Source organism: Empidonax traillii, unplaced genomic scaffold (genome assembly GCF_003031625.1).
Source record: "Empidonax traillii isolate 1590-97213 ecotype Southwest subspecies unplaced genomic scaffold, ASM303162v1 scaffold51:size1492887, whole genome shotgun sequence".
In the NCBI taxonomy this organism is placed as follows: domain Eukaryota; kingdom Metazoa; phylum Chordata; class Aves; order Passeriformes; family Tyrannidae; genus Empidonax; species Empidonax traillii.
The window spans coordinates 252,107-270,278 of NW_020955244.1; the positions used below are offsets into that span (position 1 = coordinate 252,107).

The 18,172-nt window shown below is 56.2% G+C and overlaps 1 protein-coding gene across 1 annotated transcript in view; it reads right to left on the minus strand.

Moving 5' to 3' along the window:
• PAX5 (paired box 5) overlaps positions 1-5,333 on the minus strand; it is a 131,303-nt gene extending 125,970 nt beyond the window's left edge. The window contains exons 1-2 of the mRNA XM_027879121.1: positions 5,139-5,333; positions 714-879 (exon numbers count right to left, since the gene is read on the minus strand). Of these exons, the coding sequence (XP_027734922.1) occupies positions 714-879; positions 5,139-5,181 (209 nt within the window). The 5' untranslated portion in view covers positions 5,182-5,333. The remainder of the gene's footprint in view (positions 1-713; positions 880-5,138) is intronic.
• Between the last annotated feature and the right edge of the window lie 12,839 nt (positions 5,334-18,172).

Genomic DNA, 18,172 nt, shown 5'->3' on the forward strand with positions numbered 1-18,172 from the left:
AAAAAAAAAAAAAAAAAAAAAAAAAAAAAAAAAAAAAAAAAAAAAAAAAACAAGGATGGCATTTTTTTACCAAAATCTATGTCAAATTTTAAAATTAATTCAGAGTTTAATTTCCTGTGCCATGGTGTTTGGAGCAGCTCCCACCTGAACAGAGGGTTACTTCCAAAATAGCTAAAATAAGATGATTCTTAGTTTCTTATTGTACCCTTTACTTTCATAATCCAACAGAAGAATGGGAAAAGATGTTTAATTGTAAACAGTAGGACATATTGCAAAAAAGCCTATATGAGTGCACACAATGTTGATGAAAAGTATAATGATAGTATTGTTAAAAGACAGTTGTCTTCAGGAAGCAAAACAAGTAACTTCCACAACTTCTACTCTTTTTTTTTTCACATTTTGCTGAACATGACTGCCAGATTACTTCTCTTTTTCAGGACAGTTGCAGGATGTATGCCATATATAAAGCAAATACACACGGCATTCTGCACCTTGTATTAGAATTATATACGAGAAGATGTGAAACAAGACATAGTGGATCTTTCTTTCCACATCTTTCCATATAAAACCACGAGCGATCAGGAAGCCCCTCTCCTCACTGGACTGAGCTCCTGACTTCTACAAGTCTCCGTTTGTTTGTAGCCTCCAGTTCAGGACCGACACTGACACTTTTCTCTTGACGGACACAGAAGGATTCGCCGTCCCCCCATTACCTGCCAAGTATTTTGCTGACACAGCCATGGCTGACGCGGAGCTGCCGGGAGATGTCACACGGTCGGACCCCTTGGTGGGCGAGCTCCACGATCCTCTGGCGAACGACATCTGGGAGGGGGCGGCCGTTCACAAAAACACCCCCCAGCTGATTCACCCCTCCATGTCCTGAAACACACAAGGGAGAGGGAGAAGGGCAAGGATAAGAGCTGTGTGAGAGTTTTAGACGTCTCTGCAGAGCACAATCCCCAGGCCCAGCGCTCCCCAGCTCTGGGCATCGCCGCCCCAGCATCGGTCGGATTTCCCCGGGCAGAGCAGGGAGGCGGCCACGCTGCCGCAACGCCACTCGCTAAAGGCATACCGGGGCCCCCCGGGAAAGATGGCCACGGGGAATCACGCAGCCGTGCCCGGCACCCCGGGTTAACCCCAACTCTCCTCCCAAAGCCGCCTTCACCCAATCACGAACTCCAGGGCAGGCTTGGTGCTGCCCCGTGGAGCAGAGGCTGCTCAGAGCCTCTGGCTGGGAAACCAGCGGAAAATAAGGCTGCGTGATCACTCAGCCCACACACTGCCTCTGTCTAAATACAGAAGGAGATACCTGAAATGAAACACGCTGTGGTTTTGGTTTTGTTTTCACAGATGCCTTGAATTAATCAAGGTGGAAAGGGGGGGGGGGGGGGGGGAAGAAAAGAAAAGAAAAGAAAAAGAGCACGATTCTGCTCCTAAAATTTGCAGCAGTCTTGGCAGATATTATGATCCCACAAATAAAGCATGAACACTTCGGCAAACCCAGTATATTACTCTTATTTGAGCAGATTTGCACCCTTCACCTTTAGCACGGTGAATCACATATATAGTGGGAAACAGAACCCTCTTGAAGGAATAGCAGTGAAACTGTGTAAACCCCATGAACACATAATAATCCCATGTACCAGGAGGTAATATAATTACCCCTGGTGTTGTTATTCATCCAAACTACTTATATTACAGAGGAGTGGAGAAGCTGAAAACAAGCCACAGGGGCAGTACAGATGCCAATTCTTGAAAAAAAAAATAATAATACAGAAAATCTCTCTATTTGCACAGGGCTTGAACTGTATTGAATAAGCTGACAAGCCAAATGCCTCAGTGTAAAAAAAAAATAGATTATAGAGAGCTATTTTTATTTAAATCCGGTCATTTCACTATTGATTAACTGCTGTCAAACTTTGCAAACACCTTCTAAAACTGTCAGGACACATAATGAACCCACATGAAATATGTGATGCTAAGCCCTGTGGTGAGCAGACAAGCGCCTGCTCTGCCTTCTCCGTGCGAGAGGCAGGCTCTGACAGCGGCTCAGGCAGCAGCGGGCTCGTGCTTCCCTTCCGAGCGCCGGGAGTCCGGAGCGGACTCCAGTGACGGGACTCCTGCCCAGGGAGCTGCCGGGGCCCCCGGGACGCCCCGGGGCTGGGACGAGGGACAGCTGGGTGGCAGAGGCGAATAGGAGGTTCCCCACAAGGCTGTGGGGAACGAAATCTCGGGCTCCTCACCTCTTCTCAGAGCTTTAAGTTCAGGGAATCATGCACAGTGCACTCACTATGAGGAGGAAGATCCTGCGGTGTTGTTCATGCAAGAGGAGACGGAAGAGGGGGAGAAACAGAACAGAAGAAAAGAAAAAAGAAAAAGGGAAGAGAAGGGAAAAGAAAAAGAAAAGGGAACAGGATGGAAAGAAACGGGAAAGGGAAGAGGAAAGGGAAAAAGGACGGAATGGGAAATTGAGAAAAAGAAAGGGAGGAAGGGGAGAGGAGGGAGGGAGGAAGGAAGGAAAGGAAGGAAGAGAGGAAGGAAGGGAGGGAGGAAGGGAGGAAGGAAGGGAGGAAGGAAGAGGGAAGGAAGGGAGGGAGGAAGGGAGGGAGAGGGGCGGAAGGGAGGGAGGGAGGAAGGAAGGGAGGAAAAGAGAAAAAAGGAAAAGAGAAAATAGGAAAAGAGAAGGAGGGAAAAGAGAAGGAAGGAAATGAGGGAGGGAAAAGAGAAGGAAGGAAATGAGAAGGAGGGAAAAGAGAAGGAAGGAAATGAGGGAGGGAAAAGAGAAGGAAAGAACATGAAGAAAAGAGTAGGGAAGACATCATTAAGAAATGCGTTTCCTCAGGGAAGTGGCCGACTCGTCCCCCCGGAGCCCGTCCCAGCCCCCGGAGGACGGCAGGGCTCGGGCCTGCCCAGGCCTGGAGCTTAGGCCCTCCAGGCACCGGGAACAAAGGCGTGGGCCGCCGCCGTCCCTTCCCCCAAACCTGCCACAGCCCCGGCAGCAGCATCGGCTCCTGCCCGCTGGGGCGTCTCCGCCGCGGCCGCGCTCCCGGATGACTGCAGGCCGGGGGCCCCGTCGGGTCGTGGACTACTGGAGCCGGGGGGCATCGAGCTCCGTCCGCGACCCGGTGCGGGAATGAGGCAACAGCCCCACCGCCGTGCCCCTCTCCGCAGCCCGAGGCCTCCATAGGGAGCAGGAACGGGGAGAGCCTCTTATGCTCTTTCAGGCGGGGGCAGCACAGACAAGGGGTCGGCGGGCCGAGCCCGGAGCCACGGTGCAGCCGGGACGGGAGGGGAACGAAAGGAGACGGGGTGCGGCCGGTCCTGGGGAGCCACTGGCGGGGATCCGGGCCACCTCGTCTGTCCTCCGACCGCCTCGGAGCCCCCGGGACCCTGGACGGCGGCGGTCAAAGGGCTCTGCCCATGCGGGATTAGGAAGCCATGGGAACTGTGTCGGGGCAGAAGGGCCCGAGGTGCCGCTCTGGACCGCCCCAACCCAGTCCGCTGTTTTCCTGGGTCGAACAACCGCTCCGCTCCCCCGGCGGATAGCTGCCACCCCTGCCCTCCCGGCTCCCCTTTTCACCACGGTCCCGACCCCCACGTCCACCCTTCCACTCCGAGGAGACGCGAGTCTGGAGATCGTTTGGCAGAGAATGGCCCCCGTGACTCCTCGACCGCGGCCGAGGCCGGAGCGAAGACACTAGCATTTTGGTTTTATTCCTTCTGTTTGCCCCGAAATTCTTGCGGAAGACATCGATTTTCCACGGCCGCGAATGACGGAGGGCGCCGCTGAAACTCGCCGCAGCTGCACCCGCCTGGGGTGTCCGGCCCCACGCGTGGAGCCTGTCCTCTGTGGGCTGCGGGTCCACTTGCCACCCGCGGCAAGGGGCGTTCTGGTGGGAGAGGGCTTCACGCCCCCCCCACCCCCCCGGCCGCCTCCCGCACCGCGCACCGCGACCTTTCCGACTTTAAAGTTCGCCTTAAAATAAATGTGATTTTGTTCAGTGCCGGGAGAGAATTAAACGCGGGTATCGAACGCCGCGTTGCCGCGGGAGGGAAAGTCCGCTTTCATGCGGACGGCAGAGCCGGTCACCGGCCGCCGTCCCCGCTCTGGACAACCCCAGAAAGCCAGCGACAGAGAGAGGGATGGGAAGTGAGCAAATGAACGGGAAGCGCAGGGAGCACGAAGGAGGGAGATAATCTCTAGCCCCGGTGCTCGGTGGTTTATTTTGCGAACAAATTTCTTTGACCCGAAGGGCTGCGGTGCACCGGGAAATGAGATTAGTTCTACCTTAAATTTCCTCGCAATCTCTCGCCGTAATGCAGCGTTTAACTCACCGTGAGAGAAGATGTCATTTCACATAACACTGTGCTAATGGATAAGTCTTCCCCGACCTCTCAAGCACAACAAATCTCGGGCGAACCCACAGCGCACGACCTGTTAACTTCACCGGCTGCCCGCTCCGCTGCCGGGCTGCCCGGCGCCGGGCTGACAGCACTGCAATCACGAAGCCGTTCTTCGGGGTTTAAAAAGAAGAAGGAGAAGAAGAAGAAAAAAATCTTCCCTACAGCTCCGCTCCTCGCTCTCCGCATTGGCTCGGTTTGGTTGGTTTAAGGTTTTTTTAATTTGATTTTTGGAGGGGGGTTGGTTTGTTTGTTTGCTTTGCTTTTTGGGTGGTGGGTTTTTGTTTTGGGTTTTTTTGTTTGTTTGTGGGAGGTTTTTTTCTTTGTTTCCAATTAACGATTTTCAAAACGTTGAAAAAGAGGAAGGATATCAACTTTTCCGTTGAGCAGGAATACCAGGTGGCTTTCTTCCCGAAGATTTGATTTAAGGGGGAAAATAAACATATGCACGTATATATAACATCTATATATACTCATCTGTGCACATAAACGCGCGTTCATTATGTATCGATGGCTGTACACACGTTGGTAGCCGTGTCTGTATACCTATATATATATACATTCACACACGTATTTGCATCAGCTCTTTCTCTATGGTAAAATAACCCCCGGACCAGCCCGCTCCCGCAGCACACTGGCCTTCCCCGGGGGGCACGTCGGCGGCCGGCCCGGCGGGGCCCGCGGAGGGAGCTGATCGCGCGCGGCCGCTCAGACAAGTTGAAGAAACAGCCACTTACTGTGCATTGCTGCGAACGGGTCGTGCTTACAGTGTATTTCCATCGGAGCGGTCCGGGGCCGGGTGGCCTCGGCGAGCTGATCTCGATTCGCCGGCAGTGCTCGGGTTTCGGGCTGGGGGAAAGAACCCACGAGAAAGCCCGGAGACCGACCAGAAGGGGGGGAAACGAAAAAAAACCAAACAAACGAACAAAAAACCAAACCAAACCAAATAAAATAATTAAAAAAAAAAAAAAAAAAAAAAAAGGCAGGAAAAAAACTGAACAAAAAGCGAAAAAAAAAAAAAAAAAAAAAGCGGAGAGTCCCGCCTCGAGTGGGGTCGCGGTATCCGAAAGCACTGCCCAAGCGCGACTCCTGCGCCGCTTGCAGCCTCCGGAGGCCCCGTCGGGGCGGCGCGGAGCGGCCGCCCCAGACTGCGCCCCTGCCCCCAGCCGCTTTTCGGGCGGCCGCCGATCCTCGGCACCCGCCGTCCGGCTCCGGGCGGTGCTGGGCGAGGAAGGGGCGGGCGTCTCGGTCCGGCGGCCGAGAGCCCGGTGCTGCCCGCCCGACGGCTCTTTGTGCTGGCGGTGCCGGCGGCTGCGCGGCGGTGGCGGCCGGGGCGGGCGGCGGCGGGGGCGGGCGCCCCGTCCTCGGGGCTCGGTCCCGGGGCGGTGGCGCGCTCCTCCTGTGCCGCCCCCCGCCGCGCCGCTCGCAGCAACTCGCTACACCGGGCGGGGCGGCGGCGGTGGGCGAGGGGAGCGGCGAGGGAAGGTGTGTGAGAGGGCGGGGAGCGGGGCGGGGGCCGGGCTCGCCGCGGCCCCACGGGACCGGGCCGCCCCGTCAGCGGCCGTCGTCCGACCTGGGGCTCCGGCGCGGCGCGCCCATTGCCGCCCGCCCGCCCGCCGGGGCCGGGGCCACGGCGGCGCCCCCTCCCCTCCCCTCCCCTCCCCTCCACTCCCCTGCCCTCCCTCCCTCCCTCCCCTCCGCCCGCCGTCGGCCGCCGGGGCGGCGGAGCCTGACTGGCTCGGGCGGTGCGCCCGGCGCGCTGCCGGCCGGCGGCGGGCGGCGGGGGTTGTGGCGGGCGGTCGAGGCGGGGGCGGGGGGCGCGGGGCGCGGGGCGGGGCCGGCGGGCGGGGCGGACAGGGGGGTCCAGCGGGGCCGTCCCGGGGCCCCCCCGTCTGGCGGCCCCGCGCGGGCCGAGCGGCGCGCGGAGGGGGCGGCGGGCGGTGCTTCAGCACTGCGCGGGCGGACAGCGGCGGGGGCGGGGCCCGCCCGTCACTCAGCGCCGCAGCCAATCGCAAAGTTCGCCTGCCGGCGCCCCGCATTGGCCACCGGGCGGCCGCGCTGCCCATTGGCGGGCTGCGAGCCAATGGGGGGCGGGGGGCGCGGCCCTGTGCCCCTGCGGGGCGGGGCGGGGCGGGAACGCGGCCACGCGTGACCGTGGCGTGGGGGGTCCCGTTCGGGTCTGGGGGGACCCCAGGGCCGCGGGCGCCGGACCCTCGATGGGGTGACGGCCCGTCCTGTGGGCGTGTGTCAGCTGGCGGCCTGATGGAGCTTCCGGGGCCGTTGGTCTCCCCAGCGGTCGGATGGCACGTGTCGGGGCCGTGGGGCCCCGGGAGCCCGGGCCGTGGGTGCGGGCGCGGAGAGGCGCGGGCCGGTGTCCTGGTAGGGGTCTCCGCTCGCTAGTGCTGCCCGTTATCGGGTCGGGGCTCGGCAGCTGACGCGCCCAGAGACGGCACGTTCCCACTCTAGCCTTCGCGCCCGTGGGTCCCGCCCTCGGCAGTGCTGCCCAGTTCGGGATTACCGGCCCGGCGAGGAGGCCCGGATAGTCCCCTCGGGCCCCGCCCGTCCCGCCGCGGGTGACCCTGGTGGCGTGGCAGAGCCCCGCCGAACAAACGTCCCTGCCGTCGGTCTCGCCTTCCAGCTGTCCCCCTCACCGTGATCCTCGTAGGGGCGGGGGCTCCGAAGAGCTTCACCCGCCGGCCCTGGGCGAGACCCCGCCGCCCCGCTCAGCCACCGGTCTCGGTGGCGGCGGGACCGTGCCGTGGTGCCCCGTTGGCAGCAGGGGACCGGCGGCTGCTGCGGGTGGATGGGCTCGGGGCGAGTTTTCGTTGAAGTCGAAACTCCCGGCCGAGGCCGAGCCGCCACCGCGGGGTCGAGACGCAGGATCCGGCGGGGGGACAGGGAGGGTCAATCCCGGCGCAGGCCCGCAGCCGTCAGGCCGGCCGCCGCACTCCAGCACTCGGCATCTCGGCTCGGGGGAGGCCCGGGGATGGTGGGCAATCAGAGCCCAGGGGATATCCCGCCATCCTGAGCGGAGGGTCCGGGCGGACAGGCAGGGCCGGCTCCCTTCCTGCCCGGCCTTCATGTCTGCCTTTAATCCCCATTCTCCTCCTCCTCCTCCTTGCCCGCGCGGCACTGTTGTGAGGACCCATCGGCCCAACGCCTCTCAGGAATACGGAGCCCCGCGGTGCCCGGAGCCGGAGACCGCAGAGGCCTCGGGGTACCCTTTATCGGGGCCCCCCGGCCCGTCCTTCCAGTCCCGAGCAGTGCTGCCGGTGCTGCCGCCCCTGCGGCCCCCCCGCCCCCGGCCGCCTCCGCCGCGCCATGAAATGCTTTATCGATTAAACGATTATTCAGGCGATTTAACTAATAAAAGGCCCCATCGATCGCTTCGGAATTGCATTCCGCCACCAAGCCGCCAGGCCGACTCCGCAACGGCCAGCGGTCGCGCTGCCGCCGCGCTCCCCGCGGGGACACCGTGACAGGGCTCCTCGCTGCCACTCGCCAGTCCCCGGTCCCTTCGCTCGCCCGTCCCCTTAGCCAGTCCGCCCCCAGCCGCGGGGCCAACGAAAACCAAGGCGGCCCCTCCACGGACCTCGGGGGTCTCAGCAGCCCCCCTCGCCGCCCCGACGACCCCGCGGGGAGCCGGTCGCGCCGCCGGCTTCGACCCTTCGACCGCCCGCCCCGACCCACGTCGGCGTCGCCCTCGTTCGCAGAGCCGCCGAGCTCCCTGCGGCCCACGGCCCGAGTCCCACCTGTCCGGCCGGCCCGGGGGGTCGCGTAGGTTTTCTCCAGCTCCATCCCGGTTCTGCAGAACTTGGGGAAACGAAGGGAAGGAAAAGTTTCCACGTCGTGTTGCTACCGCTTCCTTTTTCTTCCTTTTTTTTTCCCTTTTCTTTTTATTGTTTTCTGTTCTCTTATCCTTTTCTTGTATTTTCTGTTTTTCTTTTATCTTCTTTTCTTGTTTGTTTTTTGTGTTTTTTTCCTCTTTTTTCCTTTCTTTCTTTCCCTTCTTTATTTTCTCTTTTTTCTTCTTCTTTATTTTCTCTTTTTTTTTTCTTTCCTTTTTTTTTTTTTTTTTTTTGGAGGGCCTCTCTCAGGTTGGAATAATTCAACTCTTCCGCTCCCCGCCGAGCTTTTGCAGCTGATCACTGAGCTGAAACTAAACGTTTTAGGTGGAAAAAAGCCTCTGAAGGAACCGTGAAATGATTAAGAAACTAAAGAGCTCCTCGCCATGTGAGATCATGTCCTGTTCTCTAAAACATCACAAGATGTCCCCAGACGCAGCCAAAACCCAAGAAAACTCTGACATATGTTGTAGCAGGAATCAAACTTTGCTCTCAACCAGCCGCCTCCCGAGCGCTCCGCGGCTACGGCAGCGGCGGCGGCACCTGCCCGCTCTGCCTCTTCTGCCCCAGCCCGTCACCAACTTTTCAGCAGAACCGACTTCCCCTTCCCGGTCTGGGGGTGATGCTGACGCCCCCGGGGCCACGCTCCCCGCCAGGCCGGGCCGCCGCGGGGGCGGGACAGGCGCCCGCCTGCCGGCACCTGGGGGGCGGTGGAGAGATCCCCGTGCCCGTATCCCTCCGGCCCTGCCCTGCCCTGCCCGGCGCCCCTCGGCGCGGGACAACCCCAGGGCCGCGGTGGGGATCGGGGACCAGCGGCCCAGTGGAGGCGCAAGGGCCTGGGCAGGGCTTTCCCGGCCCAGGGGGCTCCACTCGGGCTCCCCCCACACCTTTCCTTAGCGCGGAGGATGCAGACCCACCGCAGTGAGTGAGGGTGGGTAGAGGAGAAGGGGAGAAATAACGAGGCCTCGAGCTTTCCCAGGTTTATTTTACAGCGAGTCGAGTGTGTGTGTGGGGGGGGGGGGGGGAAATAACGGCCCTTCCCTTCCCAAAGGCCAAAACAAATTTCCTCCCCGGGACACCTCTCGGGGCTACAGGCTCGGCGGGCGGTCCCCCTCTCAGCGCCCACCGGCGATTGCAGCCTCGCACCTCCTCCCACCCCCGCACACCTACGGCCCGCTTCCCACGGAACCCGCCCAGACGGGTCCGCTTGGAGGGAACGCAGGTGGGCTCTGCTCTGCTCCCAGGCTACCCCCACTGTCCCACGGCCGCCACCGCGCCGGGGTATCGATCAGGGAAGTGGAGCGGAGGAATGGGAGTGGGGGACGCGTCCGCTTCCCATGAGCGGAGCGGCCTGGGAAGCTCCGCTAGGGACGGGTCCTGCCGGGTTTGGGACGAGACCCCTTTCGCGAGGCCGGCAAGGGGGCTGCCTCTCCCGGCGCAGCCCCTCCACCCTAAACTCGTTCCCACCGGGAGCTAAAATGGACGGACTCGTCTTGTTTCCAAACTCTCCCGTTTCTATCCCGACCATCTCTCCGTCTCGGACCCAGTCTCATCCTAAGACCGGCGTCCCGGGAAGGGTCCGCGGCTGGGACAGGCTGGGTCCTCCGGGAGCCCCTCCTGCCCGGCTCAGGAAGCGAGGCTGACTCCGGCCTCTCGCCCTTTTGCTTCCTTTCCCACCAGTCTCTCTTCGCTCTTATTTGCTTACACAGAAATAGCAGTCGCCGGAGCTGCCGCCGAAAACGAAACCAGCCGCTCCGCGATACGGGGTCCTTCCTTAGGGGAGGCACACCTCAAAGAGCCGCCCAAATGCAAGGCAGACCCCCCGTCCCATTCCGTCCCGTCCCTTCAGGCACCCGTCTCGTCTCGTCTCTCCTGGCCTCACCGGCCCCGGCGATGCGAGCAGCTTCTCTGACCTCATCCAGGGAAAGGAACGAAAAATACTTTATTGTCCTAAAAACAGGTCACAGGGCTCCCGCTTTCCCTCCCGCCGGTCGTCTCTGCCCGAGAGAGAGCGTGTGGAGGTGGCGCAGGGGCCTCGGTGGGTGACCGGCCTGGCCCCACCCGTCTGCCAGCGAGGCCGCAGCTGTGGGGACCGGCGAACACTGACCCGCGTGGGCTCGCGAGATGCGCAGCTCTGCGGGGTGCGGGAGTGGAGGCAGGCCCCCGGCACGCTGCGAAGTCCCGGGGCTGTGAGGTCTTCTCACGGTCCCGCCGGCCACCCCCCCGGCCGCGTTAACGAAAACAACGCGGGGGCTCCGGTGGGGAGCGGCCCCCTTCACCCCCTGCCAAGGTGGGAGGGCTTGAACCCCTTCTGCTCCCCGCGAGTGCCCCCCAGAGCGCGGCTGCAGGACCCCGCCGCGGCCCGGCACCGACCCCCGCAGTGCCGTGACCGAGAGTGACATTTAAGGCCGGGTGCGAGAATCTGCGCCCCACGGACGTCCAGAAGCAGCCGCCGCTGTCCTCACGAGGGGGCAGTGCCTCGGGAGCCAGAGGGGCTGGGGGTAGCTAGGATCCCCCCAGGATGTCCCAGGAAAACGCCTCCCGCTCTCCCGGGAGCAGCATCGGAGGGGGCACGGAATCGTGCCGTGTCGGAAAGCCCCGGGAAGGGGCGCTCGGGGCCAGCCCACCGCGATGCTGCGGCCACAGCCGAGGGTCCCAGGCCTTGGCATGTCCCGGACCACGTTTTAGAGTGATTCTGTGCTTTCTGTACACGGAAGGTAAAACGACAGCGAAGAGGAAGAAACGGTGGTGCGACAGAAATCTGAGTTTGGAGTTTTCCGAGGACAGTTGCTGTTGCCTGCCCTCTCTGAAGCAAGAAGATCACGAACCCGACACAAACTTTTCTCCCTTTATCTGATACATAACCTTAGGACGTGAAGGGGTGCCCTCCCACCCCACGATGCTCACACTCGTCCTGCAATGACCGAGGCTGCGCGGGCTTAGCCTAACACCTGGCAGCCAAATAAACCTGAAGCGGCCAGAGCAGAGCGCCTCGCCTCCCCAGGTACCGGCCTGCGCTGCTCCCGGGGTTGCCTTCTCCTCCTGAGGCATGGTTAACCAGAATTCGGGAGACGTGGAGGTGCAGATGGTTTGCAGGGAGCATCCAAAGGCCCGCAGTACCTTTGCAGTTTACCTGCATTTTCTCACATTTATGTAAAACACACCAACACCAGATAGGGAGAGGGGAAGCGCTGCTACACATCATAGTCTGTCCCTCAGTCTGGGCAGCATTAAAGGGCGGGGGGTGGGTGTTACTGTTTTGGAAACAGCCGATGCTCCTTTGCAGCACCACAGCCCCTTTTTCCTTCGTTGTCTGACATTTTAAATTCAAAGCAGAGGAGATTTAGCAGGAATCCTGGCCCACTGTGTTCCCACAGATAAAAGTCAACTCTTAGATGCGGATGCTAATTGGACTGGAGTAATTTAAAAGGTGTTAGGTGAGCAGTCCTGTAAAGTTGAGAGCACTTAGGCAGCTTAATCGAATATCCTCAGTGGTCTTTAGAGAGCTCTGAACTGGAAACCATCAGAAAAACAGGGTTGAAAGAGGAGAGCGGAGGCATCCCGTCAGCACTCGTTCACACGGAGGATGTGCGCTGTCCCCACAGACAACGATCTCGCAAATGGAAGTGAACGAGGGGAGATGCTGACCGTCCTGTCAGCGCTCCGTCCTCTCCCTGCCCGGTCAGTATAGCCAGGAGTCAGTGCCGAGGTGGAGCAGCTAACAAAAGTGGCGGGGTTTATTTCTGAGAGCGTGAGAGGAGGGCAGGAAATGCTGAGAGACTTCTCTTTTTCAACCAATTTTCATTATTGTTTTTCACTCCCCCCTTCTACCCTTAACTGCTGTCTCAGACTTGCTGCCAGTTGCCGACGGACCTTGTCGGTCTATTCCCGGGGGTCCTTCTTGGGTGTATTCCTCAGAGAGAGTCGCTGCCAGCCCCACGCCCGGGTGAAATGCTTTTCTGAAAGACCTGCCTAGAGTTTTTCTGTCTGATATCATGAAGGCTGCTCCCCTTACTGATTTCCAGGACTTTTTTCTCTAGTCCACAACCACACTGACTGGGTCCTGCCTGGTTTTGGATATAAACGTGTGTGGAAGCAGAAGACTAACCTGGTTTATCCCAGCAATGAATAGCCCAGAACTGTTTTGTCAGCCTACTGTGCAACGGCTTAAGGCCGCAGTGAACGCTTCAGTCCCCTCTCTCAGTCACTTTCACTGCTCTCGAGTGTGGTTATTTTGATAGCTAAAAAGACACGGTTTTTCAAAGTCAATTTTGCAGAACTTTCTGCCTGTTGACACGCTTATGTGCATAGCTGAAAATGATCTAGGATCCGAGGGAGGCCAAGCCTCCTCGGATACTGGCTTCTACCTCTTCCTGAGAGCTCTGTGAGAAATCCCACCGTATTCTCTGAGATTGCTGCAGTGACGTGACAGGGTTTGGCCTCCCGGTAGCGCAGCACGACTGGGCGGCCGTGTTCGGGCTTCCCCGGCCCCGGGTGACGGCTCCTCGTTCAAACAGGGGAGAAGCTTGACGCGAGGCACCATTCGCAGCAGAGCTAGAGCCCTGCGGCCCGTGGGGCGTTCCGGCAGCTGCCCGGGGAGGAAAAGCGCTTGTTCGGATGCAGCGGTAGCGGCGGGATGAGCGCTGCTTGTGTGACCGGCGTGCACAGCTGAGGAAAGAGACGTCCTGAGACCCTCTTGGGGTGTCTGGGGATGCAGAGCAGCAGGAGAAGGAGGGAGAAGGAACAGGTTGCTGATCCCTTTGCCAGACGGAGGGTGCCGTGGAGTGCCTGAGGACTACAGAGGTCTGGACAGAGCACAGAGCAGGAGTTGAATCTTAGCAGCTCTAGGTCAGGGCACTCATGGAACAGCACCCTTGAAGTCCATCCTCTGTCACTGCGCTGGGACTTTAACAGTGGCCCCGGATTCCTGGCAAGTGAGATGCCCTGAGGGTGGGTTGTCAGCCCACTTTTGCGTCAAGCTGAACAGAGAATCTGGCTATGGGAATGCCGTTGTGCTCGGAGGAACAGTTTACTCAGCTGCAAGCCCCTCTTCCTGCAGTCTGAATGCATCCTCCCATGGACGTTTTGACAGGAGGGGACTATTTTGGCCACACTGCAAAATATAAGATTTAGTTGCATTTGAGGTTTTTTTATGTGGGCTCTAGGTGGGAATCGATTGACTCCACTACACAATGCTTACTTTTCCAGTTTCAAATCTTGAGAAAGCAAAAAAAAAAAAAAAATTTGACTGAAGTTCATTGAGTGCTGTAACTTTTGTGTTTGCTGCTATTACAACGTTGAAAAAGGTCAAATTGATTCCTTTGCTTTGAGAATTGCTGAGAAAAGAGGTACACTGGAAGGTGGGAAGTTAAATCACTGAATAGTCTGCTTCCAAAAACTGCCTGAAGAGAGGAAAATACAGTGGATTAACTATGCCCATTGGCTGACATAGTAATGTCCAGAAAATGCAAGCAGAAGATGGGATGTTAAAGAATCTAAGCCGACATACCTAGAGTATTAGCTGTTACCTTCCTGAGATTAGGTTTTCTGTAATTAAACCAATGCTCTTCTAATGATTGTAAAAAAAAGGATAGTATGTCACAGCCTCTGAACACGTAATTAATTCTGATCAAATAAATGGGGAAAATCAGAAACTAGGTAGCATCAGAGTCCAGTGTGGTCCTGAATCTCTCCAGATCAGGTATTTATTACCTACAGGAATAGGTACAAAATTCTCCTGATCCTCCCCAGCTAACCAGTGTTTGATGGCTAAGTAAGCACATCTCTTTGTTGACATGCTGCCATATACACAAATAGATGCCAGTTGCGAAAGTATTTGTCATCCTAATGTATTTTGCTTCCAAGGAGATTTCAAACTTCCCCTGGACTATTTTACAGATACCTCATAACAGGTGCTTCAGGTAGGTGTTTTAACCATCTCCTTACAGTGGCTTGAAGAAAGACTTCTATCATGGTTTTAGGAACCATTCCGGTAGAAGCAAGAATGAGTAAATGCCCATTGTCTCCATGCAGCAAGGGCTAGATGTCCACAGCAGATACTGAAAGAAGAGCACTGAAGAGGGGTGGAAATGTCTGTATGTTTTCAAGCTCCAGGCCACACTGTTACAGCCCAGGAAGTTCCTCATTCACAGCAGCCCTGGGTAGAACCTCCATTAGACACCTGGTCTGGAGAGGGTTTGACAGGAGCAAGGGGGGATGCACACCCTGGGGTGCTGAAATCCTCTCTTAAATTTGTGTTGTGATGAGCAGCTGGGACAGCAAAGGACTTACCAGCAGCCATTTGTCAGATTTTCATAATGCAGACTAGGACCAGCAGCCAGGATGTTCCTCTAGCTACTGTGGACAAACAGATGTCCTTTACACAGGAGGCTAAACATATGCCTCCCTGAACTGGCCCATGAGCACAGATACTGCTGGAAGGAGTATGCAGCTGGAAGAGACCCTATGAGACTGCATGGATGGGGATTGGGATCAGGAAGGTAGTGCAAGGGTGTCTGGGAAGGGATGTCTGTCATCAGAAACATGTTATGCAGGGCTGTAGCAGAGCAGCTCACAAGGGCAGCCAGGGACTTTCCCACACAGCACCTGCAGCCAGACTCACTCAGATGCCAGGAAGGAGCAAATGATGTTGGCTGGGCATGCGCAGAGGTTGCACATTCTGGTTGAGATGCTCAGGGTTTCAATCACCACATCATCCTTGGACCAAGATGGAATGGTCTCTTACAAACTTGAAATGCCCAAAACATGACAGTGGGGCAGACCTTGTGAATTGCACCATCACCAAGGTGACTCCACATTGGCTAGTGGTTGGCTAGTGCTAGCCTGCCAACCTTTTCCACTTCTGCTCAGTACCAGGATGTTTGTGGGGACCATTTTTTCTGTTTCACCTTTTGCCAGGATACTCTCAGACTGAGTCAGACCCCTCCTTCCCCCCGTCTCTGCTCTCCCACCCCTGTTGACAGCCAAAGCTCCCCCTCTAGGAAGTTCTGCTGCACAGCACTGCATCACAGGACAACGTTCTGCCTAATATCAGGCTGCAAAAAACGCGTGCTGCCCAACAAGGAAAAAAGAATTAAAACAATACAGGAAAATCTCACCACATTTACTACCTAAACTTTAACAGCGATTCTACTTAAAATGGTCAGGAAGGTTTCTTACTTTTTCATGTCAAGAATTGACTCCCTCTCTTTGCTTCTGCAGTGTTTCTCACCTGCCACTGCACCATTAGCCTCTCACACACTGCCATGCAATAAAATGAAGCACTTTTTTTCCCCAGGAAAATGCTCCTGTGCACTGTTTCAATCCACTGGGCTCTGAAGAATACCTGAAGCTGTAACAGCAGCCTCCAAAGGGACCAAATACTGTATGGCACTGGCATTGCTCATCCCTTCACCTCTGTGGCTTGCAAAGCTGTGTGCTTCCTCCCTCCCATGGCACACAACATGGTTGCTCCCCCATGCCACACACACAAACACAGGAATGATGCATGCATGGAATTCATCCAAGGAATCCATCCCACAGAGGGGCCACAAGAGGATGGTGCATTGCAGGGTGTGTAGGGTGTGAGACACTCTTATTGGTCCTGCTACCTACAGTGAGAAGTCAGGGTGTTTTCAATCCTTGAGTTCCTTTGAGAATAATTACTGCATGAGATTGGTTTTCTCTTCTCCTTATGTATTTTTGGTGTAATTTTTCTTTTCTATTTGCATTCACTCTGATTCTGCAGGGGCAGGGTAGTGTTTGGAGCAGATGACAAAGAGCTCTGCTCTTTATCATCACACCTCTAATGGTCGTTAGCTGGGAACTTTAAGAACAATGAAGAAATCTATTTCATTAAGTCCAGATTCTGCTTACCTCCAATTATACAGCTGTATGAAAATTACCAAGTGTGAAATATAAAAAGGTTGTCTTGTAATTGAAACCTCTTTTTTAGGTAAATTTTGAAATCAATAAAAGGAAAATTAAAAGAAGTTTGATAACGCTCAATATGTAGCTATAACCATCATGAAAAGCCATTTGCCTCATGATATGTTCTGCAGGAAGGAAAACTAAAACTGAGTTGGAGAGGCACTTGATAAGGGCCTGGTGTAACAGGACAAGGGGAAAGGGTTTCACACTGACAAAGGGCAAGGTTAGATTGTACATTAGGAAAAAATTCTTCCCTGTGGGAGTGGTGAGGCCCTCGCACAGGTTGCCCAGAGAAGCTGTAGTTGCCTCTCCCTGGAAGTGTTCGAGGCCAGGTTGGACTGGGCTTGTGGTCTAGTGGAAGGTGTCCCCGCCCATAGCAGGGGGGTAGAACTAGATGGTTTTTAAGGTCCCTCCCAACCCAAACTGTTTTACAATTCCATGATGTTCCCTGGGGAGCTCTGTGTCTTTGCCCACTTAGCAGCTCAAACAGGAAGAAAAGACACAATTTCCACCACATTTCAGTCCCTCTCTTTCTCAGTCTCAGACATTTGTTTGAGCTGTGGCTCCAGGGATGAAACTGTGTCCAAAGAATATCCAGGTGTGTGGGTTCAGGGGATAAACCTCCTCTTGTATGCGGTGTGATCTTGTTCCTGTGGCTTATGGCAGCCTCCTGCATGACAGAGACTGTGAAGACAAACCCTCGTATTTACCATCACTAAAGCGGAACAAAATATTCTTTAGGGGAATTTCCTCACTACTTTTACAGCTCAGCTCTGATATTTCTTCATTCGTTAGTGCTGCTATTTCAATTTTGTCTCTATTTCTTGTTCTGTAGGACATGCGTTATTTTGAGTATTGTGACCAATTTTGGGGGAGTTTTTCAGAAATGTTGCAGTAAGGCACATGGTACATCATTAAAGCCTTGTTTCCTCAGGGACAATGCCAGTTGCTTAGCTGGGAGAATCCTCTGGAAATTCGTGTGACAAAGATCTTACTGTCTGACATAGTTGCCTTTCTCTGTTCCCCTCCCTGCGCCTAGTAGTCTCTAAAGAAACCATCCAAAGATACCACAGTCCAGCCTCACCAACAGCACAGGACAGGTGGAGCTTGTCACCATGGTGAAGGAAGGTGTACTGGTCTGGTCAGGAGGGCTGTGAGCCCAGCTGAGTCTGTGCTAGGCAGCTTGGCACGGATGATCTGCAGGTACTTCCCCCATTTCTCTGTTTCACTGTCTGGCCCAGCAGAGAGAACAATAGCTGTGCTACGACAGTGGCACTCTCCAAAGGAAGGTCTGTCCAAGCCTGAAAAGGGAAGCATGGTTGGACCAGATGGACAGTGAGGGAAATTACAGGGAACAGAAAGGAAAATAGTGTCTTGCTAGTGAAAGACAGCCTCTGGGTGGAGGGCAGGGCTTGACGTGTGCAAAGATCTGCCAGGTCTATGTGATTAGGGCAAGAAGGCCCCATCATAAATTGGGTGATGATCTGTGGAAACTCTTCACTGCTGTTACTTCACCCTTTTATTTCAAATTTTTATCCACTTTTTGCTAAACAGGAACCTGGGTTCCTGTGAGGCTTCTTGGCCTGCCAGCTCTCCATGGAGACAGCAACACATTTCACGTCTGTGGGACTGCAGAGGAGAAGCTGCAAGAGGCAGCTTCTGTATAGCCAGCTTCTGGCTACACAAAGTTCACAGTGAGTAAGGGGCTCCATGTTAAAAGGAAAAACTGACTGTTTTGCTAACTACGCTGTAATCCTGTGGCTGGTGACTCGAGCGCTCTGGCTGCTGAGTTGTCTCTACTGCCTTATCCTCAGGAGTACCACTTAGGCACAGCAGGAATTTCAATGACTGCCATGACTAGGAACTTCAGGAAAGAACACAGGCATCCTAAAAGACAGAACCAGCCCAGCCCATCAGTGCCTGTCCCTTGCACCAGACAGCCTCTAGACTGTCACTGCCCACATCGTGATGAGGAGGGTGGACATGTCACCCACCCT